This window comes from Pantherophis guttatus, chromosome 8 (assembly GCF_059756535.1).
Source record: "Pantherophis guttatus breed Tessera chromosome 8, ASM5975653v1, whole genome shotgun sequence".
In the NCBI taxonomy this organism is placed as follows: domain Eukaryota; kingdom Metazoa; phylum Chordata; class Lepidosauria; order Squamata; family Colubridae; genus Pantherophis; species Pantherophis guttatus.
Window position 1 is genome coordinate 72,050,246 of NC_142070.1, and position 20,929 is coordinate 72,071,174.

General features: G+C 40.0%; 1 protein-coding gene across 5 annotated transcripts in view; it reads right to left on the reverse strand.

The window, feature by feature from the left end:
• Window positions 1-20,929, reverse strand: part of LNX1 (ligand of numb-protein X 1) — a 197,386-nt gene that overhangs the window by 104,294 nt on the left and 72,163 nt on the right. For 3 of the 5 annotated variants that reach the window (XM_034411317.3, XM_060690821.2, XM_087875323.1), the window contains exon 2: window positions 5,911-6,410. In XM_034411317.3, the coding sequence (XP_034267208.2) occupies window positions 5,911-6,302 (392 nt within the window). In that variant the 5' untranslated portion in view covers window positions 6,303-6,410. Of the gene's footprint in view, window positions 1-1,007; window positions 1,199-5,910; window positions 6,411-20,929 lie in introns of those variants that run through there. The other 2 variants (XM_087875324.1, XM_034411319.3) reach the window with 1 other exon arrangement.

Here is a 20,929-nt window from a genome sequence, read left to right on the forward strand (position 1 = left end):
CATTCATCACCTTGCAAATGCATGGTTCATTAAATTTTTTAAACTTCAGAACATATTTTGCAAGTTCTGCATTGGTATTAAAAAAAAAAAAAAACTTTAGAGGGGATATTTTGCATTCCCAAAGCTATTCATGACAACACAGATAAACTCAGCCCAATCAAGAGCCTTGATAGTACAGTGGTCTAAGCACCCTGTTATTAACACAGCTGCCTGCAATTACTGCTGGTTCGAATCTCCCCAGGCTCAAGGTTGACTCAGCCTTCCATCCTTTCTAAGGTAGGTGAAATGAGGACCCAGTTTGTGGGGGCAATAAACTGACTTTGTATAAATATACAAAAGTATGAAGGCTATTGCTTAACGCATTGTAAGCCTCCCTGAGTCTTCGGAGAAGGGCGGCATATAAATCAAATTTAAAAAATAAAAATAAAAATAAATAAATAAATATTGTTTAAAGATTATACTGGCCAAAACTGTAGCCAGTAGAAACTGGCTTCCATATTTTCACAGCTACAAAATGATAGTTCTGCAATTGTATTTCATTCAATACCAAATATTAGCATTGTGATATGGAATATTTATATTTTCATGCTCTTCACAAATATATTGTGAATTTAAGAACTAGACAGCAGAGAGACTTCACACCTATTTATTTACAAGTTGTTCGTGGGGTTTACTTAGAAAGATTTCAGGAAAAAAACAAAACCTGATCCCACATTTAAACTCAAAGAAGGGAAAGGAAGAAGAAGAAGAAGAAGAAGAAAAAAAAAAAACCTACAACAGGCTTAATCTCAGCTGTTTCCAGCACCAAGAAGTCAATCTGTATTCCACATTTCAATTCAGGCAAATAACGTAGATTTCGCAAGCTTGTTCCTTTATACACACAAACAGACATATTACGGAAGCACTAATGTGAAGCAATGAAAAGTAGTGCTCATTTTTTTAAACAAAAGAACACAGACACAACACAGAGACACCACCACCACAACAACACAACTGTGAGTACTCACAGCTCTGAGTACAGGAAGTGCAGGTTCCCCACACTCTCTGTGTAGTTTGCAGGACTTAGCCAAGGAAGGACCAGTAACAGGAGAGCCTTCATTTTTTTTGCAAGCGTATGTTTTCAAATTGCTCTTAAATCTCCTTCCTCTCTGCCTCAGTTTCTCTGGGATGGGATACAGAACTCCAAGCTTCCTTTTTTTTTTTTTTGCTTTTTTTTAAACGTCAGCCAATTCAGGTCCTCCTGTAAGCCTTTTCAACCCAACCGAGAACGCATTAGGAACGAATGCAAAATCGCTTAAATGAAGCTACGCTGGAAGGAAGCTCATTGACCTGCAAGCTGATTTGAGCTGATTCTCCAAAGGGGACGAGGATTTTAGGGAGAACAGAGCAGAAATAGCTGGTGGCAAAACAGGGCTTAGAGCTGGAAAAAAGGAAAAACACAGCAAAAAGCCCAGGCTGAGGCAAAGAGCATCCTTCTGCGTTCATCAGAATGGTTTTTTAGAAGCAGCTGATACACTGACATCATTGGTCAGAAAGGCAAACAGGTTATGAGCTGAGCTGCATAAGACAAGAGGCAAGGAAGGAATCTGAATGTAGCAGGAGAGATGCAGCCAGGGAGCAGCAGACGATGTTATATATGTATCTATCACAAACACAGACCTATTTATTTTTCAAGTCAGGATCCCATTTGATTGGCTTCAACCAGATGGAAGGGAGGGGGACTATTAAAGCTCTTCATGATGAAACCTAGGCTGAATGTTGACTTTACATGCAAGCCCTTCTCTCCAGTTTTTAAAAATAGGAATAAATGCAGTTGAGATGATCCTCCGCAACGTACCGTATTTTTCGGAGTATAAGACGCACCTTTTTCTCCCAAAAGAGAGGGTGAAAATCTGGGTGCGTCTTATACTCTGAATGTAGCCCCACCCAGCTTCTCAAACAGAGGCTTCAAAGGCTGAAAAAAGCATCAGAAACGAAGCTTCAGAAAAGAAGCCCCCCCAAACAGAGCTTCAGAAAAAAGCCCCCAGAGCTTTAGAAAAAAAGCCCCCAAACAGAGCTTCAGAAAAAAGCCCCCAAACAGAGCTTCAGAAAAAAGCCCCCAAACAGAGCTTCAGAAAAAAGCCCCCAGAGCTTTAGAAAAAAAGCCCCCAAATAGAGCTTCAGAAAAAAGCCCCAAACAGAGCTTTAGAAAAAAAGCCCCCAAACAGAGCTTCAGAAAAGAAGCCCCCAAATAGAGCTTCAGAAAGAAGCCTCCAAACAGAGCTTCAGAAAAGAAGCCCCCAAACAGAGTTTCAGAAAAGAAGCCCCCAAACAGAGCTTCAGAGGCTTTTTTTCTGAAGCTCTGTTTTGGAGGCTTTCAGAGGCATGAAAAAAAGTTTTTTCCGAAACAGAGTTTCAGAAGTTTCAGAGGCAGGGGAAAAAAAATCAATAATAATAATAATAATAATAATAAAAAAAAAGCAAGGCACAGAGCTCACAACCAAGGAACCTGTTGCTAAAATTCACCTCTGGGAACAGCAGATTAGGGGTATTCCGGGAGGCTGTTCCACCTGCCAATCAGTTTTTTTCTTATTTTCCTCCCGAAAAACTAAGGCGTATCTTATATTCCCAAAAAATATGGTATTTATTTATTTAGAAAATTTATATTGCCACCTGCTCACACATGGCGACTTGAGGCGGTTTACAAGGATGTAAAAACACCATATAAAAGAAATAAAAAGAAAAATGATAAAATAATAAACCCCCACCCCCACCCCAACGACGACACACATTCATACTAGCCATTTAATGGGCTTCCTCCCACACTGGGTTCCCCAGGCCCACTGGCAGGACCACGTCTTCAGGGCCTTTTGAAAGAGTGTTAGTCTAATCTCTGGAGGGAGAGAGGGAGTCACCACGGAGAAGACCCTTCTGGGTCCCACCAGGTGTATCTCCCTAGGGGATGGAACCCACAACATTCCCTGCCTCCCCGCTCTGGTGGGTCAGGTATATGTGACCGGCAAGAGACGGTCCCTCAGATAACCTGGTCCCAAGTCATGAAGGGCTTTAAAGGTGACAACCAGCACCTTGAATTGCATCTGGAAGCAAATCGGCAACCAATGCAGTTCCCCCAGGAGAGGTAAGAAAACATATACAGCGGTGGTGAAATCCAATTTTTTTTACTACCAGTTCTGTGGGCGTGGCTTGGTGGGCATGGTGTGGCTTGGTGGGCGTGGCTTGGTGGGTGTGGCAGGGGAAGAATACTGCAAAATCTCCATTCCCATCCCACTCCAGGGGAAGGATACTGCAAAATCCCCATTCCCTCCCCACTCCTGGGAAAAGGATATAGCAAAATCCCCATCTCCTCCCCACTCCTGGGGGAAGGATACTGCAAAATCCCCATTCCCTCCCCACTCCTGGGGGAAGGATATTGCAAAATCCCCATTCTCTCCCCATTCCTGGGGAAAGGATACTGCAAAATCCCCATTCTCTCCCCACTCCTGGGGAAAGGATATTGCAAAATCCCCATTCTCTCCCCACTCCTGGGGGAAGGATATTGCAAAATCCCCATTCTCTCCCCACTCCTGGGAAAAGGATATTACAAAATCCCCATTCCCTCCCCACTCCTGGGGGAAGGATACTGCAAAATCCCCATTCCCTCCCCACTCCTGGGGGAAGGATATTGCAAAATCCCCATTCTCTCCCCACTCCTGGGGAAAGGATATTGCAAAATCTCCATTCCCACCCCACTGTGGGGCCAGCCAGAGGTGGTATTTGCCGGTTCTCCGAACTGCTCAAAATTTCCGCTACCGGTTCTTCAGAACCTGTCAGAACCTGCTGGATTTCACCCCTGATATACAGATTTAAAAACTTATCTAGAACACATTTTCCACACCACACTATGGTGTCCTCTTCCCCTCCTTATGGCGAGGAATATGGATGAAAAGGAGACAAATTTTGCAACCTGAACTTTTCCTTCTGGGAACGGGGAAGACACAAAATGTAAGCTGGTGTTCACCTTACATCCCTCCTAATAATTTAGGACCTGACCATGTTCCTTGCTTGCTATGAGCTCTTCCAATTATTTAAATCAAGAAAGATCCTCTGGAAGAAGTCCTATGAGACACCCCCCCCAAAAAAAAGCTTCTTGTAGATATTAAAATGGCAAAACCTCTTTTCTTGCATCATGTTTTTAACTGCTAATGGAACTTAATGATCCTGAAGTTGATTTTCAGTGGTGACTTCACTGAATGGATTCTCCTGTCACGATTTACATTCCCCCATCTTACATAAGGATTCTATTCCAGAAAGATTGGCATAACCCAATTTTTGCCTACCTCACCTATTCGCATGCATCCCATAATACAACACCGCACTGTGTGCATAATACAAAAGCTGATGCATCTCAGATGCCTCATGCTCCATCTCATACGCCTCCTGGAAATATTTGCATGAAACCTTATTTGACCCAGAGAGCATCTGAATTTGGTGTTATTGTGGTAAGCTGCCTTTTAATTCATGCAAGCTGAAAGATGGGGGGATGCATTCATTCATAAAAAATAAAGTAGTTGCTACTAAAAGATTACCTTATATTTAATATCTAACTTGACAGCCAGATTTAACTATATCGTAAGGAAGAAAGAGAGTGCGGTGCGGTGGCCTCACAATCAGGAAGCTGTGAGTTCTATCCTAGGTAGAGGTAAGTATTTCTCTCTCTGGGCACAATGAGAATATACTGTATCTGCTGCGAACTCCGCATTGGCGACAGGAAGGGCATCCGTGTTCTGACCTAGGCTTCCCCAAAAAGCACGAACCAGAATCCTGGTCCCGACAAAACCCCTTTTATTAAAGGAATGTGAATTCCCCTCATTCACATTCAGCAAACCTGGCAACCAGTCTTTCAAAGGTGAACTTATGACCACAGACCTTATCTGGATTGGAAAGCTGCCATGTAAATATTTTCCAAACGCAAGGAAAGACTTGGCGCAGAGCGTCTGAGATTCATTGACAGATCTTCACACTTCTGAACCGACCGACCAACTGAACAAATTGTTTCCTGCAAAAGCCCACTCCCCTTTTATTTCCTATGGGAGGGGCCACACATCATCCATCTGTGGCTTTACTCCCAAGTTGACCCTGATTTCTTAGCTGTTCTTTTCTTCTGGCAGCTCTGCGCATGTGCACCCTGGGAACAGGCTCCAGCTGTTCCTCTGCCTCACTGCTGTCTAGCTCCGGAGGCAGCTGATAACAGCCAGACGGCCTTGGCCCCCTCTCTGCCTCCAACGCAGAACCCTCGTCTGAACCTTCCCCAGCCTCCAGGACTGACCAATTGTCAGACTTCGATGCTATCTCAAAATAAATGAATTTCTAAACTGCCAATCTTTAAAGAAATCTTCTCTTTATTTGAGCACAGAAACCGGATCATGACTCGATGCGGACAAGACTGACCTTTTGCCCCCCAATCCCTCCCTTTCCAATCCCCAATTATCTGCTTCTCATTGGCTATCATCCAAGTCACTCCACTGACTTCTTGTCTCGTCATTTCACAGGAATGTCCCCCCCTCCCTTCATTTCCACGACGACCCAGCTTCAAAGGGATTTAGCAGGCAAAAGTTCAGTGCTTATCTCTCTCCTCTCTATGCCGGCGGTGAGACGCTGACACCCATGTTTCTCCCCAACCTCCTCACTGTCTGACTCTGCTGCCAGCTCCACTGGTCGCTGGCAGGCCACAACAATCCGGTCAGTAAACACTCAGCTCCATTCAGTTGTCCCGACTCCACCCCGATGCAAGGGGTCATTAAAAGACAAAAAATAATTAAGGAAGAAAAATATCTTTTCTATCTGTCTGATAGAAAACGTTATTCAGATTGAGATTTTTTTTCTCTAGACATAACACAGATGGATATATCAACATGACCAAAAGGTACTCACCCGTTCTGAAAATGATGTTCAAGGTTACAGCGCTGTAGAATTTCCGAACAGTGTTCCGTGAAAGGACAGTTCACCATTAGCTTATCCAGTAGCTTATTCACTAGGATGCTTGACTTCCTGCACCTCTGTAGAGCTAGAGCTTTGCGGTCCATGGGACAGAAGTCTTTTTCCACCAAGAAATCTGTAAGGCAGACTGTACAATAGGTGTGTCCACAAGGTGTATCCAGAGGCTGCAGCAAAGGCTGCAGGCAAATATGGCAGATTAGGTCATCATCTACATCTTCTGTGTAGGTGTATATATGGTTTTCTTCTGGAAGGTGCGTTTGGCCACAGGCCAAGCATAATGGAACAGTGCTTCCCTCTGTCTCTTTCAATGGGTCTTTCGGATTCATAATTGTCTGTTCCCGTGTCACCAAACAGAGGAGAGGATGCTCGGCTTCTAGGAGAAGTGATCTCTAGCCCAGAATTATTAGTTCAGCTGTTCTCGAGAGTCTTCAGACCTGGAGGGAATATCGACACAATGATCAATTAATTTATGTCGGTATTCAAATTCGACATTGTTCATTTCATGATGGAGCACCCAACAATCAAACTTTATTGCCCAAATCAATACCCGTGTTTCCCCGAAAATAAGACCCTGTCTTATATTTTTTTTGAACCCCAAAATAAGTGCTTGGGCTTATTTTCGGGGAGGTTTTATTATTTTGGGGCACGTGGAGCAATAAATAAATAAATAAAGTTTATTGCCATTGTATGTGTATACACATACAACGAAATTCACATAACACCCAGAGACCAGACCCAACTCACATGACAATCCCAACACACCCCCATCCACCAAAAATTCCCCACCCCTAAAACCACCCAAGCATCTACACAACAGACCAAGTAATGCTCTCCAACAGCTCACTGATGGTGGTCCTTTAGTTCATTGTTGAGTGCAATTATAGCTCTAGGATAAAAACTATTCAGAAAACGTGTGGTCCGAGTTTTAATTGTTCTGTATCTTTTGCCAGAAGGCAACAGTCCAAAAAGATTGTAAGCAGGATGGGAAGAGTCTCTGAGAATGTTATGCAACTTCCTCAAACAGCAAGATTCGAAGATGTCGTCCAGGGCTGGTAGCTGGAGCCCAATGATATTCTGGGCAGTTTTAATTATTCTCTGTAGAGCGTTTTTATCCGCTACAGAGCTGCTCCCATACCATGCAAGAATGCCGTATGTCAGGACACTCTCAATCGTGCTGCGATAGTAGGACAGAAGTAAATGCTGAGATAGATTTATCTTCCTGAGCATTCTCAGGAAGTTCAGCCTCTTCTGTGCCTTCTTCACAAGCATGTTAGCATTCAAAGTCCATGAGAGGTCCTTTGAGATATAAATGCCCAGAAATAGATGGGGCACCTCTTGCCATCTTATCTGATTTCTGAGCTCTGTGTTTAAATATTTTCGGGGAGGACTTATTTTCAGGGGAGGAGGCTTATTTTAGTGCATGCGCTCAAAAACCCGATTGGGCTTATTATGAGGGAATGTCTTATTTTTGGGGAAACAGGGTAAACCCGGATGAAATATATTGAAAGACTCAAGATATATTTGTGAAAGACTAGGAAGAAAAATAGGGATTCCACCCCAGTGGAAACCACCTATATGTACTGCATATTTTGCAATGTGTTTCTAAAATCTTGTTTCTATCAGCCGAAAGAATCATACAGCCATTTCCATCTTTCAATCAGTTGATTTTTTTCCCTTGGAAAGAAAAGTGATGGCCGAAGCAGTGAGAAAACAGAGTATAACAATAAGGGACACCAATCCTTAAAAAGTTCTGTGAGGCAATAATATCACTCAAGAGAAGTGTGGGAAAAAAATGAAATGCATACGTCTCAAAAAGCTATATCCCTTTTAAGCTTGTATAAAGTCGCTAGGAATTATTATAGCCAGCATGATAAAATAAGGAAGTTCTCAAGAGTTGCATAATCATATATAACCGACCCCAACCCCCCAAATTAAAACTAAATAAAAATGGCTTCTACAATTATTTATTCACTTGCCACACACAGACATACACATGCCACCCCAGGTTACAAATAACTCTAAGTATGATAAACATGTCCACATGTCACCCTAACTAAGCTATGTTTGAGAAACATTCAGAAAATGTTTGGATCTATGCATCAGGTTAGGCCATATACCCCAGTTTATCATCCATAAAGCCTAGGTTTACACAATCTATCATTCCAACCCAAACAGACTACATTATATTATGGTTTAGTGTGATGTGTGAACATAATCACTGAGTGGTATGTTGTTGTTTTTTTGAAGACTGCAGACATATATATGCCGCCCTGAGAAACTAAATCGAACAAATAAATAAATGAATGAATGAATGAATGAATGAATAAATAAATAAATATCTCCATTCTGCTTTTTTTTTTTAGTCCTGTGATCCTTGTATCTAACCCTGAGCTACAAATATTCTCTTCCACCTGTTAATTCATATAGTATTATAGGATGTACATGCTGCACGCTAGTAGTGGGATTCAAAATTTTTTACTACCGGTTCTGTGGGCATGGCTTGGTAGGCGTGGCATGGCTTGGTGGGCGTGGCAAGGGAAGGATACTGCAAAATCCCCATTCCCTCCCGATCAACTGGGACTCAGGAGGCAGAGAATAGATGGGGTTGGGGCCAGTCAGAGGTGGTATTTACCGGTTCTCCGAACTACTCAAAATTTCCGCTACCGGTTCTCCAGAACTGGTCAGTATCAGCCGAATACCACCTCTGCTGCATGCGTTGGTAATAATTACTGTATTACTTAATAAATTTCAACATGGCACTCAGCAATATTTTAATAGGTATTAAAGGTATTTTAACCCACTTTATCAAGAAGTGCATAGTTCTATTTGCATGATATGGAAGCTTAATATTCATTTTTCTTTCCAGTTTTCTTCAGCACCATTTAAATTTTATTATTTTTCTTCAGCTGCTGGCCGTATAGCCATAATTTTGATTTGGCTGAAACGCTTGTTAAAAACTTTTTAACACAGCTGTCCCTTGTATGGAAAGGTGGGAATTGTAACTCCCAGCGTAGTTCCAACCCCTTTAGAAACCAACTTATATTTATAACTGTTGAACTTGGTGATAATTAAGGCTGCAGAGGACATTCAAAATTTTTCTCCATGCTGCAAAATCCAACAACAAAACGAAGTCTGACTACGGTTTTTAAATTCTGGAATATTTTTGTGTGTATGTTGCAAACATAGAATAGAATAGAATAACAGAGTTGGAAGGGACCTTGGAGGTCTTCTAGTCCAACCCCCTGCTTAGGCAGGAAACCCTACACCACTTCAGACAAATGGTTATCCAACATCTTCTTAAAAACTTCCAGTGTTGGAGCATTCACAACTTCTGGAGGCAAGTTGTTCCACGGATTGATTCTTCTAACTGTCAGAATATTTCTCCTTAGTTCTAAGTTGCTTCTCTCCTTGATTAGTTTCCACCCATTGCTTCTTGTCCTGCCTTCAGGTGCTTTGGAGAATAGCTTCACTCCCTCTTCTTTGTGGCAGCCCCTGAGATATTGGAACACTGCTATCATGTCTCCCCTAGTCCTTCTTTTCATTAAACTAGACATACCCAGTTCCTGCAACCGTTCTTCATATGTTTTAGCCTCCAGTCCCCTAATCATCTTCGTTGCTCTTCTCTGCACTCTTTCTAGAGTCTCAACATCTTTTTTACATCGTGGTGACCAAAATTGAATGCAGTATTCCAGGTGTGGCCTTACCAAGGCATTATAAAATGGTATTAACACTTCACGCGATCTTGATTCTATCCCTCTGTTTATGCAGCCTAGAACTGTGTTGGCTTTTTTGGCAACTGCTGCACACTGCTGGCTCATATTTAAATGGTTGTCCACTAGGACTCCAAGATCCTCTCACAGTTACTACTATTGAGCAAGGTACCACATATACGGTACCTGTGCATTTTGTTTTTCTTGCCTAAATGTAGAGCCTTACTTATTTCACCATTGAATTTTATTTTGTTAGGGAGTGCCCAATGTTCAAGTCTGTCAAGATCCTTCTGTATCTTGAGCCTATCTTCTGATTGTGTGTGTGTGTGTACACACACACATATACATACATACATATATATATACGTATATTTAAAAACAAACACATACAAAACCTACGATAAGAGAAGAAAGCAAATACTTCGCCTCTACGGGGAGGGAACATATGGTAAGGGTGTGGCTAACTGATGAGGAGCAATCAGTCCGAAATAGATCTATATTAGCAGCAAAATGCATGCTTGCTGTCTGAAGAAGCCTACGATAGTGGATGTGATTCCACTGAGCTATGGCTGCAATTTGAACTTTACGTAGGAAAATACGTACTTTACGTAGGAAAATACCCAGCTGAAGAAAAAAAAAACACATACGAAACCTACAATAAGAGAAGAAAGCATATGTATGTATGTGTATATATACCCCGTTTCCCTGAAAATAAGACCTCCCTGAATAATAAGCCCAATTGGGCTTTTGAGCTCATGCCCTAAAATAAGCCCACCCTGAAAATATTTAACCACATGCACAGCCGGTCCCCACCATTTTTTTATTTGTTTGTTTATTTTATTTTATTTTATTTTATTTTATTTTATTTTATTTTATTTTATTTTATTTTATTTTATTTTATTTTATTATTTTATGTTATTATTTTATTTTATTTTATTTTATTTTATTATTTTATTTTATTATTTTATTTTATTTTATTTTATTATTTTATTTCATTTCATTTCATTTCATTTCATTTCATTTCTTTATTTTATTTTATTTTATTTTATTTTATTTTATTATTTTATTTTATTATTTTATTTTATTTTATTTTATTTTATTTTATTATTTTATTTTATTATTTTATTTTATTTTATTTTATTATTTCATTTCATTTCATTTCATTTCATTTCATTTCATTTCATTTCATCATTTCATTTCATTTCTTTATTTTATTTTATTTTATTTTATTTTATTATTTTATTTTATTATTTTATTTTATTTTATTTTATTTTATTTTATTATTTCATTTCATTTCATTTCATTTCATTTCATTTCATTTCATCATTTCATTTCATTTCATTTCATTTCATTTCATTTCTTTATTTTATTTTATTTTATTTTATTTTATTTTATTATTTTATTTTATTATTTTATTTTATTTTATTTTATTTTATTATTTTATTTTATTTTATTTTATTTTATTTTATTTTTTTATTTTATTTTATTTTATTTTATTTTATTTTATTTTATTATTTTATTTTATTTTATTTTATTTTATTTTATTTTATTTTATTATTTTATTTTATTTTATTTTATTTTATTTTATTTTATTTTATTTTATTTTATTTTATTTTATTATTTTATTTTATTTTATTTTATTTTATTTTATTTTATTTTATTTTATTTTATTTCTATACCGCCCTTCTCCTGAAGGACTCAGGGCAGTGTACAGCCTAATTAAAAACACAAAGACAGACAAAATTTAAAAACAATTAAAATTATTAAATGATAGGCCCAAATTTGTAAAACCCCAAATTTAAAATCCCATTTAAAACCAATTAAAATCTTTACATTGATAGCCCAGCCTGGTGGAACAACAAGGTTTTGAGGGCACAGCGAAATACACGGAGATCAGAGATTTTACGAATTTCTGGGGGCAGTTCATTCCAAAGGGCAGGGGCTCCCACAGAGAAGGCCCTCCCCCGGCTGTCGCCAGCCGACATAATTTGGCCGATGGCACCCTGAGGAGACCCTCTCTGTGGGAGCGGACTGGCCGGTGGGAGGCTACTGGTGGCAGAAGACGGTCTCGAAGATATCCAGGTCCAATGCCATGGAGCGCTTTAAAGGTGGTAACCAACACCTTGAATTGCACCCGGAAGACCATTTCCTCTGGTTAGAGTTAGGGGAGACAGAGCTGTAAATCAGGTAAGATGGCAAGAGGAGCCCTATCTTGCTCCATGCACCCCAAAATAATAAGACCTCCTCGAAAATAAGGCCAAGTGCTTGACACACACACTCTGATATATATATATCAGTGCTTCCTGCTTCGGTATAGACTCATTTCTCTCTGGTGGCATTATGCTTTGAGCTCTCTGGTTTATGTATGGAAAGACATTGCTATCCAAACTCTAAAAGATTACCTGAAAATTTCATTAATTTCACTGGATGGGGAAAGACAGAGCAGGGGAAATCCTCTCTTGATGTACCATTTATATATCAAGTATAAGAGAAAGGCAGAAAAGGATAAGGGTCAAAATATATTTATGTTATCTACAGCCTCTGTTTATAATGGAAGTAACTTCTGTACGTCGTACGTCATTCTGTCATCACTGTTAATCTTCCTGCATACATATTTACATCTTGAGGATTCAGAAAGAGGAGACTTCTTGTTCACATTGGTTTCAAGTTATGAACAAGGACCGAATTTATTCCGAATTTATCCTGGTGGGTTTGGGTGATCTTATCTTAAATGAATCACTGCAGTTGTTAAATTAGTAACATGGTTGTTAAGTGAACCTGGCTTCCCCATTGCTTATCAGAAGGTCACAAAAGAGGATCACACGACTCCGAGACATGGCAACCGTCATAAATATGAGTCAGTTGATAAGCTTCTGGATTTTGATCATGTGACCATCGGATGCTGCAGTGGTTGTAAGCGTGAAAAACAATCACTTTTTTTCAGTGCCATTGTAACTTCAAACCGTCACTGAAGTGTGAAGTGTTGTAAGTCAAGGACTACTGTATTTGGGAGGACAGGCTAAAAAATCTACATTGAATTCTTTCTCGTACTTCCAACATTTGATTTCACTATATTTCCAAGGAAAATAGTTTGCAGCAAATGTAGAAAGCAAGGGATAGCTATGTAGGATTAAAGAAATTGATCTGAGGGCAGGGAAAGATTAAGAGATTCAAGAAGATAAACCTGAAGAGAAAATGGGAGATGACAACCTCCATAGAGAAGATAGTATGGATTGTAGTGTTGAGGGACATACTGAGGACAAATACGGAGTTCCTCAGCAGAAAACAGTCCTTGCCTGATCTTATCTGGGTGTGAAAATGAAGTGATCTTGATTCGTACTTCACGTCCATTCGTGCTTGTATGGAACATCTCCAGAGAGCACCAAAGCTTCTCAACCTTGGCAACTTTAAGACATGTGGACTTCAGTTCCCAGAAATCCCCAGCCAGAATCCAAAAGCGGCGCAGGAAACTTTGGCCGGACTCCTGGAGAGACTAGAGTTTTCAGGGGGCCAAACTGACATCCGCAATGGAGAGCAAAATCTGGCTGCTCCCCGGACTAGACGCCGTTTACTGTTCCAAGTCCCAAGCGGTAGGAGACAAGGACTGCTTTGTGCCACCAGCTGGTGCAAATATACCGAGGCGGAATATTGATGCCCTGTAAGTGCAAGTAGTGCTTTGCTCCCGCAGCTTCCAGCCATCGCAATTGCTGCTTCGGCCCGCTTGTACCGCCCCCTCCTCCGCGGCGGCAAGAGCACTATTATTTCATTCTGGATGGAGAGGGCTGCACTCCTTTTTCCCACCTGCAAAGTTGCACATTGCATGTGCCACCCCAGGGCAGAGATTTCAAGCTCCACCATGGCCAGTCCCATATTCCAGAGCTATAGTAGTCACACTCACAGGACTGGCCCATTGGTCATCCCAGAGCAGCTCCTCCACCAGGGTGCACCAGCAAAAATACAAAGATTTCTCCGTGGACCACCAAAATTTTCTCGCAGACCACCAGTTGGGGACCGCTGTTCTAGTCCAACCCCTTGCTAAGCAAACAAATGGTTGTCCAATTTCTTCTTAAAAACTTCTAGCGATGGATCATTCACAACTTCTGGAGGCAAGTTTTTCCACTGATTAGTTGTTCTGTCAGGAAATTTCTCCTTAGTTCTAGGTTGCTTCTCTTCTTGATTAGTTTCCATCCATTGCTTCTTGTCCTGCCTTCAGCTGCTTTGGAGAATTGGTTGACCCCTTCTTATTATTTTTTTTAATAAACAACCAAAGTCTACGAGCATAACTAATACTCCTTCCTCCTCCTATTTTCCCATAACAACAACACCACTGTGAGATATTTATTTATTTTATTTTATTCAATTTGTATACCGCCCTTCTCCTAGTGGACTCAGGGAGGTGCACAGCCAAAACTCAAACACATACCAATACAAAAGTTTAAATTTTAAAAAGAATTTCATGACTTTGGCCCCAAAATTTAAAACATTCAAACTAAAACCCATTGACAATTTAAAAAGCTAAAAAAGCTAGAAAAGCTAGAAAAGGGGGGGGGGGTTCACGCCAGCCCTGCTTGATGGAAAAGAAAAGTTTTAGGGCACGGCGAAAGACTTGGAGATCCGATATCCTTCGTATCTCCGGGGGCAAATTGTTCCAGAGGGCAGGAGCTGCCACAGAGAAGGCCCTCCCCCTGGGGGTCGCCAGCCGACCTTACCTGGCTGACGGCACCCTGAGGAGTCCCTCTCTGTGGGAGCGTACTGGTCGGTGGGAGGCTATTGGCGGCAAAAGGCGGTCCTGCAAATACCCAGGTCCTATGCCATGGAGCGCTTTAAAGGTGGTGACCAATAGGCTGGGCTGGGCTGAGATAGGCTGGGCTGAGAGGGAGAACAAACAATATAGGCTGGTGACCCCCAGGGAGAGGGCCTTCTCTGTGGGGGCACCTACCCTATGGAACCAGCTGCCCCCTGAGATAAGGAGAATCCAAGACCTCGGTGCCTTCCGCCGTGCCCTTAAAACTTTCTTTTTTCATCAAGCCGGGCTGGCTTAACATATTTTTAAATTTTAAATTTTTAATTGGTTTGTCATTTTAAACTGGGGCCAAATTAATATATATTCTTTTAATTGTTCTTAATGTTTGTATTGTATGTTTTTATCTGGCTGTACACCGCCCTGAGTCCCTTGGGAGAAGGTGCGGTATATAAATTTGAAATAAAATAAATAAAAAATAATAATAAAAGAAGCTGTCCCAAAGTCACCCAGCCAAAGTGGGTCTAAAAAAATATATTGAACAGATCAGTTCTTGCTGTTTCGAACCAATATTGAATGCAAGTTGAACAAAACCAGCGTTGCTGTAATTATTTCACGAGGAAAGAATTTTCAGACCTTCTGTTTTTCTGTCTGCAAGCTTGAATTTCCATCTCTTCTTCCTGTTATCTTGGGTCTGATGGAGAAAGAACCTGAAGGCACCTTAAAGGCCTGCGTTATTGCAGGGTTCTAAAAAACTTATGCTAATATATACTTCCAAGATAATCTGGCAGGTCAGGTCTAGCCAGATATATAAACACGCGTAGCCTCTAACAGCTTCCAGGGAGAACCCATCTACTGTACAAGCTCATTCCTGGGGCTTCAGAGGGTTCCAATGAGCTGTCCAAAAACTCGTCAGCATTTATTACAGGGCTGCTAAACATCGGTTACCTTTTTGCCAAAGAGGATGTTGGAGAGGCAAAGCACTCATACCTATTTGGAAAGTCATCTTAATGAGTCAATATCTGGGGATGTTGGAACAAGATGCAGCTTCATCTCTCACTCTAATTCATCCAACTGACACCAAGCATATGATTCTCTCTTCCGCAATTTACGGTCTGATCTATAGCCTCTCCCTTCAGGTCAGTTTTGCTGTTTATGAAAAGGAAATTGATGTTTCAAGTATGTTTCAACCACATGGAATGTGGACTCTAGGATTTGTTGGCTGAGTGCCCTCGGGCTGAAGAGGCACAAACAGGGGGCAGGAACCCCACCCCACAAAATCTCCTGGTTAACTTTGTACATCCTGGGAGATAGATAGATAGAGCATCTTTTGTGAACTACAAAGGACAATTCCCTATTTTGGGGTGGACAATGGGGAACTGAGTCAGCAAGGATGGGAAAGAGGCGCTGCTGGTAATTCCCTGGTGATGTCTATCGGCTTCTGGGAAGAAATATATCCAAAAGGGAAGGGAAACAATGGCAAAGTTAGCTGTGGAAAAGATTTAGATATCATAAAACATGGTAAGAAATCCCCTTACTTTTGTTTTCAGGGAGTTTGGCCATCTGGAATAAATCAGCTAATAACGTGTTTGTTATTAGCCGTTAAAATGTTTATGCGTAAACATTGCATGTTCACCATTATTCCTTCACAGCTATTACAAAACTGAATTTCTAAATAGGATTTTCAAAGACAATTCGAGACTTTTTTTTTAATGTCTTATTTACATGCCTGCATACTTAGCCCTGAATATCTACATCTTGTGAACGAATGGTACTATTTTGGCAAGTTAAGTAATAGTTCCTCAAACACAGTGGTATGATGGGCAAAATAATTATGGTGTCATCTTGGTTAAAATAGGAAAAAGAATTTTATTTATTTGCAGATCAATCTATGTCCTTCCGTACTGGTTGAAGAATACTATTCAAGGCAACTGAGGCATAGGGGACGCGGTGGCTCAGTGGCTAAAACACCGAGCTTGTCGATTGAAAGGTCGGCAGTTCAGCGGTTCGAATCTTAGTACCGCATAACGGGGTGAGCTCCCATTACTTGTCCCAGCTTCTGCCAACCTAGCAGTTCGAAAGCATGTAAAAAAATGTAAGTAAAAAAATAGGGACCACCTTTGCTGGGAAGGTAACAGCGTTCTGTGCGCCTTTGGCATTTAGTCATGCCGGCCACATGGCCACGGATCTACCCAGAACATAGCTTTAGTATGAAAAATATACTCTCTTTCTACTAATTTAATGACTTTTGTTTTCCTTATTTGTTTAAAAAAACCCACAAGGCTGTTAAGTCAGTTGAAAATAAGGCTCAATTCTACTCTGATAAAATTATATTGGTCATAATTCTGCATGGACCATTGGGATGAAGGGACATGAACAATAGGCTTCAGACCAAAATGCAAATTCATATGATATTTATTGCCAGCTAAAGAAAATGCAAATGCTGTTTCCATTAGCACTTAGTTTCACTGATTGTTCATGAGTTTAGTACTCAACACTATATATTTCCAGGCAGTTACTGAAGACTAAGAGAGTGAAAGGAAGACATAGAATATAGAATAATAGGGTTGGAAGGGACTTCGGAAGTCTTATAGACCAATCCGCTGCTTGAGCAGTAGACTCTGTACCATTTCAGACAAATGTTGTCCATTTGAAAGCCTCCAGTGATGGAACAGCCACAACTTCTGAAGGCAAGCCATTTCACTGGTTTATTATTCTCATTGTCAGAAAATTTCTCCTTAATTCTAGGTTGCTTCTCTCTGTGGTTAGTTTCCATCCATTATTTCTTATCTTGCCTTTTGGTGCTTTGGAAAGTAATTTGGCCCCCCTCGTCTTCGTAGGAGCCCCTCAAATATTGGAACACGCCTTTCATGTCACTCTTAGTCCTTCCTTTCATTAGACTAGACATACCCAATTTGTATGTTTTAGTCCTCCGGCCCCCTAATCATCTTTGTTGCTCTTCTCTGAACTCTTTCCAGAGACTCAACATTTTTTTTAATAATATGATGACCAAAACTGGATGCAGTATTCCAAGTGAAATCTAAAATTTGTTACTACCGGTTCTGTGGGCGTGGCTTGGGGGGGGGGTAATGTGACTCGGCTTGGATCGTCAGAGGCATTTAAAAGAAAAAAAGCCTCTGATGATCACGCAGCTCAGCTGGGCATGGGGGGGTGGCAAGGATTTTTGCTACCGGTTCTCCGAACCACCTGCCTCCATCGCTACCGGATTGGGCGAACCGGGAGCATTTCACCCCTGGGCATATTATAGAAAATTGTATGAACGTAGTGGCAGTTACATATTTAAAAGGAATTTACCTAATTGGAAAATTTTAACTTTAAAGACCAGCAACATGAAAACTTACATATCAAAGAAGAAAAGCAGAACAATTTGCATTTTTGTAAAAAAAAAAAAAAAAAAAAGTTATTGGACCAGTGCTAACATCAAGTTACATAAATTAGGTAGAATAAATCTCTGTCCTTTGGGACACTTAAGTACAAAGTTATACAATAATATATCTTGTTTTTCAAATCTATGGCAATGATTTCCAAAGCATTCTTGTCTCTATTCTCAAACAGCCAAAATTCTACCTGTGCACATTAGATGCTCATTCTTAAGTATTCACAAATAAAATTCACTAAGTTCAGTTGGAACACAGGCATAAATAAGCATGCAGAAGCCTGCAACTTTTGTCATTTTGACCTACAGAGAACTCAATGCAAATATATTGATATAAGACATTAAAGCATTTTATTTTTTAAACAATGCTGTATTTTTTGCTGAATACTGTATTAAAAAAGCAAGTCCTGAGAGCTACCGGTACTTTTAAATTAATGCATTCATTTGTTTAGTAATTTGTTTCACCTTTCATTATTATTTATTCAACTCCCGGAATTCCTCAGTCCATATCTCTTAAAGTTGCTAAGGTTGAGAAAACCTGATTTAATCCCTTAACATAGTGTAAATTAGTGTATATTAAGAAATGATGCATGCCTTATATTCTTCTAGCTTTTGCAATTAGGTTGCATATTGAATATTTTAGTCCACACGTTAAAAATAAGTAGATTATGCCTATCTAAAGTGACTAGCAAAAGCCCCTTCCACACTCATTCTTCAGCTAGGCGAAAATCTCTTGATAAAAAAATGCGATAGATTTTCTCACGCTCCGCCTGCTTTAAACTGAGCGCATTTCTACCTACGCTTTCGGGGAGATAGTTTTCCTGTTATAGAAGGAATAGGTCAACTTTTTAATTCCTTTCCCTTATGACATTTTAAAAATAGAAGATGAGTTTACATATATGTCTTGAAGGAGTCTAGTTATTTTGCCCCAAAGAATTTGGACTTGACAAAGTTTCTACATGTGCCTGCCCTTGAAAAGTATCTGGAAACTTCAATTGGTTCAAAATGAGGAATTCTGCACTGGTTTTGTGGAAGCCTAGATTTGCATATGTGTTACCTCTCTTGTGGAAGCTGCGTTGGCTGCCAATTTGCTTCTGGGTCCAATTCAACATGCTGGTTTTCATCTTCATGGCCTGGGACCAGGTTAATCGAAGGATCCTCTTTTCCCAATTATATCTACCTGACCATCAAATCAGGGAGGCAGAGAATCTTATGGTCCCCTCTCTTAAGGAGGTCTATCTATTGGGATCAAGAAGAAGGACCTTCTCTGTGGTGGCTCCCTCCCTGTAGAACATCAGCCCTGAGGAGATAAGATTGGCCCCATTTTAATGCTCTTTTGAAAGGCCCTGAAGATAAGGCTTTGCCAGCAGGCCTGGGGAACTCTGGGGAATATAGAGCCCCTCAGGTGGTTATTCTGATTGTTGTCATCAGGACGTTGGGGGCTTATTGGGTTTGTATTGCCGTTTTATTTGTGTAAGCCATCCAGAATCACCATGACGAGTTGGGTGACCAGATAAATATTCCAAATAAATCTACCTACCTACCTACCTACCTACCTACCTACCTACCTACCTACCTTTTAGCCCTTTATGCATTTGTTGGCATTTGTTGGCAAAAGTAGTAACAGAATCAACACTACAAGCTTTTAGTAACTTTGTACACCAGAAGAGAGAATATTCTTACATTCGGACTAAGATCTTATGCAACTTTCTTTTTAAAACTTTCTTTTTCCAGCAAGCCGGGCTGGCCTAACACTTTTTAAATGTTTTAATTGGTTTGTTACTGTTTTTAATTATGGGGCAAAATTTATATATATATCTTTTAATGGTATTTTAATATTTGTACTCTATGTTTTTATGTGGCTGTACACCGCCCTGAGTCCTTAGGGAGAAGGGCGGTATACAAATTCAAAAATAAATAAATAAATAAATAAAACTTTCTTGTCAGACAGTCCCACTGGGCCTCCTTTCAAATAATTTGCAACTCTATCAGTGACGCCACTCACAAGGTGAATATATCCCTTCCGTTCAGAAAGCAATATATTTTTACACAAACATTAAATAAAACACATTTTTTTTAAAAGATAGTGTTTTAATTTTAAGATTATTTTCTGTTTTGTTTGAAAAGGCCTTCGGGCTATTCAATAAACTATACTAAAAATTTTAAGAAAATGCAATGTAGACTCCATTAACATACAGAACTCCCTGCCCTTGAAAATTGTCTTGATATATTCTCCAAAGCACCTGAGGGCAGGACAAGAAGCAATGGATGGAAACTAATCAAGGAGAGAAGTCAACCTAGAACTAAGGAGAAATTTCCTGACAGTTGGAACCATTAACCAGTGGAACAACTTGCCTCCAGAAGTTGTAAATGCTCCAACACTGGGAATTTTTAAGAAGAGATGGGACAACCACTTGTCTCAACTAGTATAGGGTTTCCTGCCTAAGCACGGAGTTGGACTAGAAGACCTCCAAGGTCCCTTCTATTCTATTCTATTCTATTCTATTCTATTCTATTCTATTCTATTCCATTCCATTCCATTCCATTCCATTCCATTCCATTCATTATTAGGAAGGAAGGAAGGAAGGAAGGAAGGAAGGAAGGAAGTTTATGATTTGATTATATATATAGTTCTGAAACAAAAGATGCTATATATATATATATATATACACACACACCGAGAGAGAGAGAGAGAGAGAGAGAGAATCTTTTGTTTCAGAACAGATGCCTTTCCAGAACTATATATATAATCAAATCATAATCTTATATATATAGCCTTTTAAGTCTCCGAACTTTATTCTGCATCTCAGAGACGAAAGAGCTTACCTCTGCTCTAGAAGTGATCTCCAGCCTTGAGAGGTTTTCAGATGCTGAGAATTTTGTGCCTTCGCAGTATCCCAGTTTTTTCCCCCACACCCCTCAAAAAAAAAAAAAAAAACCCTCACTCCAGTTCAAACCGCCCCTAAATAAAAGCTACTGGACTTTCTAGCTATTTGGTAGCACAGAGCAATGCTAACCTTTAGGATTAACTATGTGTCTTGGCTAGTTCCCAGCAGAAAGATCCAGGAGCCAAGAGGCCCAGGCAATGCCAGCGGTTCCAGGCAA